Here is a 12,474-nt window from a genome sequence, read left to right as displayed (position 1 = left end):
AAAAGTCTCAGAGGCAACCCCAATGGGATAAAGTAAATAAGAACTGACTGACATGCTATAGTGAGCCCCTTTCCTAAGCCTGGCCCTGTGAATAAAAACTAGCACACAGTCATGAAGCCATGGAGTCATAAAGCTCCTTCTGGGGTCCTCTGGAAGTCTGGAGTTCCGAGAGAAGCCGAATGCTCTAGCATGTTTCACCACTCATTTGTTCAGCACGCGTGTATCGGACATGCGCTATGGGCGGCCACTGATGATTATGGCAGCTACCATTTCTTGAGTGATGGCCACACGCCACTGAACTAGGTACTCTGAATTATGTCTCATTCAATGCTCACAACACCTAACAGAAATATTATTAAATCCATTTTACGTTAGGAAAGAGAGGCTCAGATTTGTAACAGGCCCCGTCTAGCTGTTTTAAGTGACAGAACTGGGATCTGAGTGTTAGGAATTCATAGCTTGGGTTCTTCCCACTAAGCCATGCTGCCTCTCCTATTTCAAATAGTTAGAAAAACCCTAAATTACACACTACTTAACAAGATAGACACACCTACTGAGACCATCAAAAATCTGTTCTAGAATCAGGATGTGGTTGATTCAGTTATTTCTAATGGACAAAGATTTTAATATTTGCACCTTTATGTGTTCAGGGAATAAACCAACCTTATATAGCTGTTTCAATCTGGACGACCTGCCTTTCTCATGTAGACTTCTTCGTGGACCAACCTTTTAGTAAACACCCAATCGTATATAGATAGACTATTTCTGGAAGGATACAAAAGAAGCAGTGACTGCTTCTGGGGAGAACTAAATGACTGAGAGTCAAGGTGACAAGGAAATTTAATTGTGCATCTTTTTACGTTGTACCATATTAAGCATTCCGTCTTTAAAACAACTAGTTTAAAAGAACAATGAAAAAAGACCCAAGCCACCACCAGGTGGGAACTGCTCAACGCCTGTAGCATCAGCAGAGACCACTGGACTTTTGCTTCGTAGAGTTCCATCTGGTTGTCAGAAGATTCAATTACTTGCCTACCCAACTCACACTGAAAGCTCTGGAGCTGAACACCTCATGTCTTAGTGTAATATGAAAGCAGACACTCAGAAGCAGTTATCTGAAGTTTGAACGTTTGGAGTCTTCCCAAAATAGCACAAGGGGACTCACTCAAGCGAAGGGACATCTGCAGATTTGATGGAAAGGTCAGTAGGAAACTGTTGAATTCAGTCATTCCAGGAAACATGCTAATACCCCAGGGCCTGAACCTTGGTAGGCAGGCCCACCCATCTGGCATTCTCCAGTCTCCATTTCCTGCAGCAGCCATAACATAATACTGCTGCCCTTAAACCCTCCCTTTCATTCAAGAACCAGCATTTGTCTGAACTCCCTGGAGAGAAACTTTTCCCTCTGCCCCTGCAAACAAACCCATTTCCATTCTCCTATAAGACAATAGCTCAAATGTGCTGAACTCTCTGTGCATTACATGCAGTATCTCAAGTAATAAACTTTCAAAGCCCTTATCTCTATCACGTATTACACAAGTTGCTGGAAGCAGGCCAAGTCTGACTCCTAGAAATTATCATAATTTAACTTTAGTGATGAGAGTACTGGCTGGAGCCTAGGGTCCAGACCAGGCATCAGAATATGTCATCCTTACAATGAACTTAATCTAGTATGAAAGCTGACTTCTATGCAACTTTTGAGGTCCTAAATCATGTTGGTTGAGAATAAAGACAAAACTCAAATGAGAAAAATCAAACTATAGATCTTATTGGGTTGACCTGCTCATTATACTGACTAGACACACAGCTCAACGCACTAATAACACAGCTGCTATGTGGGGCACCTACCCTATTTCATATGCTGTGTGTATACATATTTACCTACCTCCTAATCCATACTTTCCCAAATTTACTTGGTGCATTTTAAACCATCAATACTCTGCGGCTCCACAGATGAAATCCTGAAAGACTGCCAACTGGGAATTGATAATAAGATGGACTTTATCTATAAAACAACACAAATTCCATCTGGAATTAGAAAACACTTCCAATTTTTATTCATAAATCAAAACAGCAAAAGTAGATTTACAAAGCCACATATCAATAACAAAACAAGAAGGAAACAAATATTCCAGAGATACCTTCAAAACCAGGCTAAAAATCTGCAGTTAAGCTGGGGTCGCACAGACAACAGGTTATATTAATATTTATTCCTGCATTTTCTCAATAAGTTCTTCCTTATATTTGCCTTTCTCTTTTCCAACTTGTCGAGATTTGGCTTTGCGTTCAAGAATTTTTTTCCGGTCTTTGTCCAGTTTGAGCCTGGTGATAACCACCTATTAGGAGAGAGAAAACAAATGGATCTTTGTTTCTTAAGTGAAAGGATTTGTAATCACGATTATTTTGTACAGCAGAGCTTTCCTCAACAGCTTAGGTTCCATCTGTTACCAACCTCCTACCACTAACTCCTGAGGATCTAGGAGACCATTTAGATAGTTTAGTGACATGAAATGTCCTTTGAGTCGGGAAAAATTATGCTATCAACATGTTTCTGGTTTGTCTATCGTCCCTTGGCTGGCAAAAATACATTTTAAGAAACATCTGCATTCCTTTCAGCTATTGGGCAATACAGGGATCAGAAGGGAAAGCAAGACCCAACCATTCTATTCTGCCTTAAGGATCTGAAATTCTGGAGGAGACCCTACAATACAGTGTATAAAACAGGAGTGCAAGGAGCAACAGTGTATTCCACTAGATGGGTGTGAGAGCCACAGGAAGAAACGGTCTCTCTTCTCCCTCCAGACCTTCCTGACCTTCCTCTGGAAGTTCTTCCAGGGCCGCCTGTGTAGATCGCAGCAACATGTCAATAACTCTAATAGCAACGGCCGCTACCACTGCTCAGGCCACGCCATACCTTGCTCGGGTGAATGCCCACGTGGACAGTTGTGCCGTTAGCCTTCTCACGCTGCACCCGCTCGATATAAATGACATACTTCTTTCGGTATACCTGGACTACCTTGCCGATCTGCTGACCTTTGTAGTGTCCTCGGACCACCTGAGAGAAAACACAAAGGAGAACGTCCCCCATTTCTAATGCATGAACATCAGAGTGAGGTGTGTATGTTTTAATATACGGCATATAACATGATAGAATGCAAATATAGCCCAATGTTGACAATGGTTACAAGTAGGCAGGAAGTAGGATTACAGGTGACTATTTTTAAAATTTATATTCTTCCAAATTTCAAGCTTTCTACAATTCATTCTAATGTTTTACAGTCAAAAAAAAAAAGTAAATGTTAAAATTCTCGTGGGCTGTTTTGCGTACTAAAAATCTGCTCAGGGGTCAACTCAATTCAAAAGTCAACTAGATGATGGTTTCTCTGATGGCAAGAGCCTATTAAACAGTAGCCACAATATAAATGACGCTCATTAACAAGCACAGATGAAGTACCACGTATTAAAAAACCGGAGAATCGCAATACTCCTAAAAATGTCTACCTAGATTGTTCACCTTATTTACCAAGGTGATTTTCAGGTTGTAAAGAGAACAGCCATGCCTCACTGTGAATCCAGCACACTCTATATAGACCAGACTCTCTCACATGGAAGTCTTAAAAAGCGTCTACTAAAGATCAAGACTGAAGATGTTAATAAAACGAGTCCAAAGGAACAGTTGGGTTAAAGAGAAGCAGATAAACGCTTGACCCAATGAGGAGGCGGGCAGGAGATGGGATCAGACTAAATCAACTGGACTGAAAAAGTGAGAAGAGGCAAGGATGACACCGAGTCTGGTTAGGCAACTGGATGGCTAGATATGCCTTTCCCAGAGGCATGGAACGTGGGGGAACAAAGAGATGTTAGGAAAGAATAGATAGTAACACGTTGAGTTTGAGATATCTGGAGACATTCCAGTGGAGTATTCCATAGACAGCTAGAAAGCCATCGGGTCGGTAACAAAGACCTGGAATCATCCCCTGCAGAGTCTGGTGTAGAGACACCCTGAGCAATGCCTGCCTGGCAAGCTGGCTGCCACAAGGGCTAAATCAAACAGCAGAGTTTAGTTTGGCTGGCACACTGTTTTTAAAAGGAAACTATTATTATTAGAGAATCGAATTTGAATGTTGTTGATTATGCTGGGCAGGCGCTCGCTGGTGGCTTTGCGTTCCATCTGCCGTCTAACACATCTGCAGGGTCACAATTAGGTGCCAGGGTCCTGAGGGTGAGTCTATGGCTTCCCCCACGTCCAAGCGCGCACGAAGTTCTTAGGCAAAGGGGCGCCCGCGCGCTACGCAGGTGGGTAACTAGAACCTGGGGGGGACGTACCTGGACCTCGTCGTCCTTGCGGATGGGCATGGAGCGGACGTTGTACTTCTGCCGCAGCTCCTTGGAGAGCGGGGACGACATGATCTTCCGGCGCACGTGTGAGGGGGCATTGAAGTGGCGTTTGCGATTTTTGCTGCGGTCCGAGGTCACGAAGGGGTTGAACTTCATGGCGACCGTCTGCAGAGAATCATGAGGGAGGGAGCAAAAGGGCGCTCAGTGGGGTACCAGCGCCGGCTCTCCATCAGGACATTCCTCCCCATCCCCACTCAATTGCTCTACGGGAGGAGGTGGCCTCGGAAGAAGGCACTCGGGGGAGAAGGGGGGGCATGAAGGGAGGTGTGGGTGTTACACTGAGTAAGGCGTGCAGGAGAGGACGCGTGCCTAACCCGAGGAGCCCTGTGGAGAGGGCGGCACTGGGGCCTCGAGGCTGACGGAAGGGGGAGACCTGGGCTAAAGAATGCATGGTTGGGGGTCACGCAGAGAAATCTCTGGGAAAGCGGGTAGCCCCGCAGCAAGTGGGGAAAGAGCCTGTGGAGCCAAGGGACTGCCACAGCCGCAAAACGCACAAACCTCCGCTCACCTGCCTGGCGCCGGAAATGCCCTGACGATGCGCGCGCAGGGCAGGAAATGAGGCTGCCTTGGCGCGCAAGCGCAGAAAGAAAGCGGTGCCCCATTCCCTCGGAACGAAGCTGAATGGTGCCCCCTGCGGCTTGGGGTGGGATCGCAGGGCCTCGTTTCCAGGGACCACCGGAGAGGTAAGCGGCTCTGGAGGTCATGCCCAGAACCCCGAAGACATAGCGCCTCTGGAGAGAAGGGGTATACTTTCGTAGGACCTGCAATAGAGGCTTATTGGTGTTCTTTTAATAGGTGCACCATCAATAGTCTCTCTCCTACCGCAAACTTTCTTTGCCCAGTTACTCTGCGCAGAGGTCATCTAGGCCTCTTATCAGGGTACTTTAAACGTCATAATGCTCCAAATGCAATCTGCTGACTTGCTTCTTAACATCATCGAGAAGCCTGTTCAAAATGCAGATTTTCGTGTTCCACCACAGCCCTACAAAACCCGCCCGGGTCGTGCCAGGGCTCCGCCTCCCATCCCCGATGACCGCCCAGAGGTGCGGGCACTACCCAACCGTTCGTTAGTCTGAAACACCCTGTGCGGCCCCTGGAGATGAAAGGTCCCTCTGATGTAGGCTTCGCTGTGAGGGAAACTCCCATTGATTGACTGATTGATTGATTGATTGATTGATTGATTGAACTGATTAATTCTTTCATTCAGTTCAAATCCATTGAGCGCCTACTTTGTGCCAGATGCCAGATAGAAGAGTTTGCGGTGTTCGGTTAACAGATGAGCACCGAGAAATTCAGAGAGGGGAGAATGTTTTGCTAGATGCCAGCATATCCCATGCCCTCTCCGTTTGTCTCCTGATATGTGGTGTTGAAATTGTTAAACACCGGTATTTACTAATACTCATGGTCAACCAGGGCCTGCGACTTGATCCCTGGACTCGCTGGAACCTATTTTAGGTTTCATGCCAGACCCCCGGCAGTCAGTGTTGGAGGCCTGGCTTTCAGACTCTGGGAGGATGGCCACGCCTGGTCTGTTCGCAGAGGCCAGGGCAGCAGAGTAAGCCGAGGGGAAGTCGTTTAGGCAAAGGCAACTGAAAGGCCACCCTTTATGCGCCGAGGCTCAGAGTAAGGAGGCGGGGGAAGGAGTCATAAAGGAAGCTCTTAAATGTTCTCTCCACAAACAAGACGTGGTCAGTATGTGAGCTGCTGGAGATGTTAAGCATTCCGTCTCCTTCTCAATATGTAGGTGTAGCAGATCAGCACGTTGTACACCTTAAACTTACGCAATGTTATAAGTCAACTACATTGACTTATAACAGTAGAGCCAGGGACAGAAAAAATAAAAAAGGAAGTCACTTTCTATGGGCAAGGCAGAAGCATATGCTGTTAGGACTCAGTTCACATGGAAAGTAAGAGGGTTCTCAGAGCAGCAGCCCTTGCAGTATTCGTCAGACCCAAGCCCCTCCCCTCCGTAAGTTCACTCATCTGTGCATTCATTCATTCATTCATTCACTCACTTACTCACTGGCTCCTCAGTTCATTCACTTCTCTATCACACTCATTCATTAACTCATTCTCCTACTCATTTGCTCACACATGCATCCATCTACTCATTCATTTATTCACCATTTATTTGGTACCTACATGGAGCCACAGGTACAGGGCTAGATAAGAGACATCTGGGGAGGAGTGAGATCTGGTCCCTGCTCCCAAGGAGCACAGAGCCTCACTGGTGAAGGACAACCAAGTGAGGACAGATCATTACAACCCAAGACAATCAAGCTGTATTCACGATCAAACAGGGCAGAGGCATTTCTTTACATCCTGCCACACCCACCCTCCATGGCTCAGTAAAATTAAGACAGGTGCCATGACATCACCAGATGAGAGCCTGAGGCTGTCACTCTAAGTGGGGCTTAGTGGGATTGGCTTCTATGTTGCCTCATGCCCACCCTAGAACAGACACAGGGACTGGTGTAGAAGCCCCAAGACCTAGCACAGTGCCTGGCACAGAGGAAATGCCCAGGGTGTATTTTTATGTCCCAGAGGCAGACGGTGATGTGGTGGGGAAATGTGTGAGTCCTGGATTCTCGTTGCCTGGGTTTGGATCTCCACCACGTCCTGGCCCTGTCGCTTTGGATAAGGTAGTTAGCCTCTCGGTCACTCACTTTCCTCATCTGAGAAATGGGAGAATGATAGGACTTAAGTCATCGGTTTAGTGTCAGGATTAAGTAAACCCTTAGCACCGTGCCTGGCACCAAGTAAGCACGTAATAGATGGTAGAAGTTATTATTAAATGAATAGTAATGGTCAATCTTATTAGGCTGAGCATTTACTGTCATGCACTGTGCTAACAGCTTTACAGACATTACGTTATTTAATCTGGTAAACAACCCTCCGAATTGTCCCTTTTACAGGTGAGAAAATAGGCTCTGAATGAAATGGGAGAGGCAATGGACATGACCCAGCGTCAGATACTCCATATGGTTGTTATCTTGCAGCCAATAAAGACAGTGATGAGAGCCATAGTTATTAACATAGAAAGGTGTCTATTAAGTGAGAACAAAAGTAAACCACAGAATATTAACAGCAGGATCCCATTTTGTTTATGGAAGAACATTGTTAAAATGTTAACATTGATTATCTCTGATTAATGGGATTCAGGATAACTTTAATTTTCCCTATTTAACTTTTTGCTCTTTTCTGATTTTCCTCCAATGGGGCTATAAGCATGTATTATTTGTGTAATTAAAAATCATGTTTTAAAAGTTTAACATTTTTGTTTAAGAAAATCCCCAATGTTCAGTTTAGCTTTGCTCTGCAGGCTGTTTAAAAGGAAGAAAACGAAAGTACCCTCACTACTTTCAATTTTCCCTTGTTTGGCGGGGAAGAGGGTCAGTTTTCCCTTTTGACACAGATAAAATCTTGGGGACTGAGAGGGAACCAACCATACAATTCTTCACATTCTTGGAGTCAGGTGGCCATGGGCTTGCATTCCAGCTTTAGCACCTGCTAGCTGTGTGACGGAGACCAATGACTAAATCTCTGTTTTGTCCTTCCGAAAAAAGCGTAACGCCCACCTCCTCCTCTTAGCATTGCTGTGAGGACTCAGACAGACAAGGCCTGAACAATCACTCCTTGCCTGGCACGCGGAGAATGCCCAAGCCCTGGTAGCTATTCCTACAAGAGTTACCATAAAAACAATTTGTTTTTGGTCAGAATAGTGTGCATGAGCTCATCATTACATAACTGACAGAAGGCAACTGGTGGGGCAGGAATAGGGTCTTGGATGAATGTCCCCCTCGTCCCTGTCCCCTCTCACATTCCTGGACCGCTGGCTGCATCTATGGTTAGAGCTGCTAATGAAGCGACTAGGACCACCAGTGGGACCTCCATTGAGAAAATGGGTATCTTTGTTTCTGTGAAGAGTCAAATGTTCATTTGTGACTTGTAGTGATAGAAACAAGCCGCAGCTACTGTGTGAGTGCTATCACTATGCCCCACTTCTTCCCAAGCTTCACACCCCCTCTGCCTACAGTCCCACCCCAGGCAGCGCGGGTGCAGCATACAAGCTTTTCTCTACATGTCATCTCTCCTGCAACTGCAACACCTCCCCGGGAGAGGCCATTTCTGCCTGAATCACCACTGCCCCCAACCTATCACCTCCCCCAACTTGGGTCTGCACTGTAATCCTGCTTGAGAAATCTTACACGGAAACACTGTAATCTGCGCTTGGTGAGACAAGGGAAAGAATTGGTCTAAGGGAGAAAACATACAAATGACACACACATACCTTAAATGTTTTAACCCAACTTAAAGCACATTCACCAACCTTTCGACTCTGAAGCAAGGCTTTTTCACTGGCAAACCTCCAGTGGGGTTCTCCCTCATGTTCCTTACATTAAACCCGCCAGAGTTCCAGTTTTTGGTTTCTTTAAGAGTAACATGGAATGAGAACTTAGACACTTTCGATGCCAATGCAGAATGCTCAAGGACTTCTCCTCTGCCCCCCAAGTCTGTTCTGTAGTCTGGTTCATAGCAAATTCAGTAGCAACTCACCTTTATCAGGTCTCTCCAAAGTAGTCAACTTAGTGTTACTAGTCTTTCATTTTTGAGTCATATTTCACTGGTTAACTAATTCACATCATTATAGCATAGCGCACAGCTGCAGAAGCAGGCTCGGGAACACACATAATTGACTACTGGTGAGCAGACTACTCTTGACCGCTAGCAGCTCTGAGTGTCACGGTAACTCAAGTAGGAGACAGGCTGTTAAAGAGGAACGGGGAGGGTGAATAAAGAGTGTCTTGCAGACTGGTTCACTCCCACACTCATCCCTCCTGTGCTTATCCACGTTTGCTGTCCCAGAGAAGACCGTGAAGGTTGGCACATATCCACGGAAGTCCCTTTGTCACAGCTGGTCCTGATCTCCCTTTGTGGAGCTTAAGGTTGAAAAAGGAAAGCCAGGTCCTGGGCAATCAAGAAGAATTTATGAAACACCTTCATTTATGCAACCTTTGGCGCAAAGTTGTGGGAAAATGTTAGCTCTGGTCTCAAGATTATATTCTGTTTGGGGACACCAAATATGAACCAACTACCATTTTTGAATATTTACCATGTATCATTTTCCTGCACATGAGCTCATTCTAATCCAGTATAATTGACTTGCACATACTAGAGATTTAATTTCTGCAACAGCCCTACTAGGTTGTTTTATTACTATCCCCATTATCACCTGAGGAAACTGAGGCACTGAGCGGTTAGGGACCTGGCCTGAGGCACACAGCTAGAACGTGACAGGTCCAGGAACATTCTGTAGGGATTCAACAAAGGAAGGGCTAAGTCCAGAGGATGACTTTCTGCTCATCCTCACAGATCTTTCCCCCATTTCCCAATTTCTATCCTCTAGAATTAAATTCCCTTCTAGGATTGAGCCTCCGGGCTACCCAGCCACAATCAAGTACAAGAAACACACAGCGTTATTTCTGAAAATCAGCCATTTAATCTATTTGAACCCAATGAGGGGGGAAAAGAACGAAAACATTTTTTTCCCTTAAGATTTTCTTTATAATGGGTTGGAGGTGTCTCTTCCATAGGAAACTGACATCCTCTATGTCCTCAAAAGTTTTTTAATGCAAAAAGTGGAATTTCAACTCCTGGACATGCCACACATTTCCCCGCCCCGCCCACACCCCCTACAGGCCCACATATTCACACACCAAAGGGACTCCTTTCTGTAATTGGGGAACAGAACGTAAAAACAGTCCATCTAAGTGGCCACAGATACCAGAAATAACCAAATGCACATCAGTCAACTCATACGCAAGCCGGGCATATGGAATCCCGAGCCAAAATTACAAATGGCAGTGACATGAGCCATTAATATAAAGTTAAAACTGCTTCCACTGGACACTCCCCTTAATTACAAAAGTATGCAAACAATCTTGATATAAATGGAAAGCAGGTGGGCGGCCCTGTCCCTGGGACACCAGAGCATACCTGAAATTCCCTGGGTGGAAGTAGTGCCTGGACCGTTGTCCCTCCCTTTCAGGACTAAAGGGGACGATGAGGGGGAGCAGTGGGTAGGGTCCCACCTCAAGAGCAAGTGGGGAGACATTGGAGCCACCCAGGAACCAGGAATGTGTTCGTGTGTGGCCAGCCGACGGGGGAGCTCAGTGGCAAGTGGGCCACAACTGGGCTGTAGAGAGGGCCATGGCTGTGCAGCCCCTGGGAGCCCAGAGGGCGGATGTCCAGAGGGAGAAGGGTGGGTCTGCTTTGCTTACCCTGCCTAAGGCCTTGGGACTGATGGCAGCTGGCTGGGAGAGGCCGAGACATGATTATTTTAGGGTTGCAGAGAAAAATGCTTTGCATCTGGATATAAGTGCACAAGCTGTCTGGTTCTCAGAGGATGACTTCCCAGTCACAACGAGCCCCTCCACCAAGAGAAGCTGCTGTTACACAGCATGGGGGCTGAGGCACATTGGTGGGGGGTTCAGAGGATCAAGGTGAAGAGAGGAAGGGGAACCCACCACCCGCCCAGTGACCAATGGGAGACTTGAATCTTCACCACTGCGGCCTAACAACTGGGCATCTGCTTCTTGGGAGAAAAAGAAAGGGGTGGAGGCGAGGCTCTGAAGGCCTGGGCTCTTGGCTGGGCAGAAAGGGATGGGGCAGCAGTGAGGGTTCCAGCTACAGCGCCACATCTCAGGGGCTTGCCCAGAAGTACCATTCTTTGTTGAAGGCGCCGGGGGGGGGGGGGGGGTGGGGGGGTACCTTTGGGCAGCCTGGTCCAGAGCTGACAGCCCAGGTTTGCAGGTTGGCTGTTCAGGGGGGAAACTACGTGATTAGTGATTAGTGTGTCTAAATGGTGGAGGCTATGAGATTGTCAAAGCCTGGCTGAGAGCTGGTAGACGTGGATTCTGGGCTGTTCCCGGAAGAGAGAAAGGACTATAGCCCTTCTAGCAGTGGTCCCCAACATCCCCGAGCACCCCTTGCCTGATTTTGGTTGGTGCTCCCCAGGGGAGGCAGCATCACAACTTCAGGCAGTGTGATTCATCTAAAATTAAATGCGGGGGGGAAAGAGGTAGCTGCGAAACCACGAGCCACCCCCTGGCTCCCTCTCGCCCACTTTGGGACAGCCAGATCCTGGGCCAGATAGAGGCGCTGGAGGCAGGGCTGACGGTCTCAGTCTCCATAGGTCCTTGGCCGTCGGGCTGGGCAGGTCGTCAATGCATCTTGCCCAGCTGGATCTTCTTCCAGGCCTCCGAGGCTGTGAAGATACACGAGTCCAGAATGCCAGCAACGGTGAAGGTCCCGCCAATGATGGCACAGATCTGAAAATGGGGGAGGTCAGAGGTCAGCATTGGAGGGAGTGCCACGCCTGACCCCTCCCAAATCACGAGTAGATGAGCGAGTGCAGATGCCCATTACACCTACCACATGGTAAGCCAGGGGGTCGGGAACATCCTCAGAAAACCCCACTTGTTGGATGATGAATTTAGTAATAACAAAAGCATAATCATCAGCTCCTTTAATTCCCATGTTAACCTTCTGAAGGAGGAAAGGGATTATTAGACCCATTTCATAGGTGAGAAAACCGAGGCTTAGTTAGGAAACTAAGTTCACACAGTAAGTAGCAGACCTGTGACTTGAACTCTTCAGGTGTATCTTGACCTTGGAGCCTGCGGTCTTAATTTCTATTCTAAATTTATCAGCTATTTTTACAATCCCATTTACAAATGAAGGAATGGAGGTACAAAAAGGTGGCACCACTGGCCCAAGGTCATACGGCCAGCAAGTGGCAATCGTGGGACTTGAACCCGGGTCTGACAGGTCCAGGCTCAGTGCGGCCCAGGACTGAGATCTGGGGTGGGCTGGACGGGATCAGTCCACCTAGCACTGGCCTAGATGGACTGGAGCGAGAAACAAACCTCTCATTCTGCAAATCTTGTGCTCTGTTCATGGGTTGGGTAAAAATCAAATAATCATACAGACAAATACAAAATTACAAGTGCTCCGGAGGAGAGAGGGGGCCGTGGTGCTCCCAGAAAGCTCACACAGAGTTGTGGGGGGGCTGTC

At 47.0% G+C, this 12,474-nt stretch overlaps 2 protein-coding genes across 3 annotated transcripts in view; both read right to left on the bottom strand.

Moving 5' to 3' along the window:
* Window positions 1-2,029: 2,029 nt before the first annotated feature.
* On the bottom strand, window positions 2,030-5,008 carry RPL26L1 (ribosomal protein L26 like 1). Of its 2 annotated transcripts, none has more exons than XM_019741351.2 (4): window positions 4,907-5,008; window positions 4,327-4,503; window positions 2,915-3,055; window positions 2,030-2,336 (listed from the first exon to the last, which is right to left on the bottom strand). In XM_019741351.2, exons 2-4 carry the CDS (start codon window positions 4,492-4,494, stop codon window positions 2,208-2,210), a joined length of 438 nt encoding a protein of 145 aa, XP_019596910.1. In that variant the 5' UTR covers window positions 4,495-4,503; window positions 4,907-5,008; the 3' UTR covers window positions 2,030-2,207. The 2 variants fall into 2 exon arrangements, with proteins under 2 accessions (XP_019596910.1, XP_019596920.1); XM_019741361.2 differs by having other exon boundaries at window positions 4,897-4,943.
* Window positions 5,009-9,875: 4,867 nt separating this feature from the next.
* The window catches only part of ERGIC1 (endoplasmic reticulum-golgi intermediate compartment 1), an 88,332-nt gene continuing 85,733 nt past the window's right edge, over window positions 9,876-12,474 (bottom strand). Inside the window, exon 10 of the mRNA XM_019741339.2 lies at window positions 9,876-11,729. Within this exon, the coding sequence (XP_019596898.2) occupies window positions 11,622-11,729 (108 nt within the window). The 3' untranslated portion in view covers window positions 9,876-11,621. The remainder of the gene's footprint in view (window positions 11,730-12,474) is intronic.

Source organism: Rhinolophus sinicus, linkage group LG10 (assembly GCF_036562045.2).
Source record: "Rhinolophus sinicus isolate RSC01 linkage group LG10, ASM3656204v1, whole genome shotgun sequence".
NCBI lineage: Eukaryota > Metazoa > Chordata > Mammalia > Chiroptera > Rhinolophidae > Rhinolophus > Rhinolophus sinicus.
Note: the sequence above shows the minus strand (reverse complement) of the source record. Positions and strands in the feature narration are given on the sequence as shown.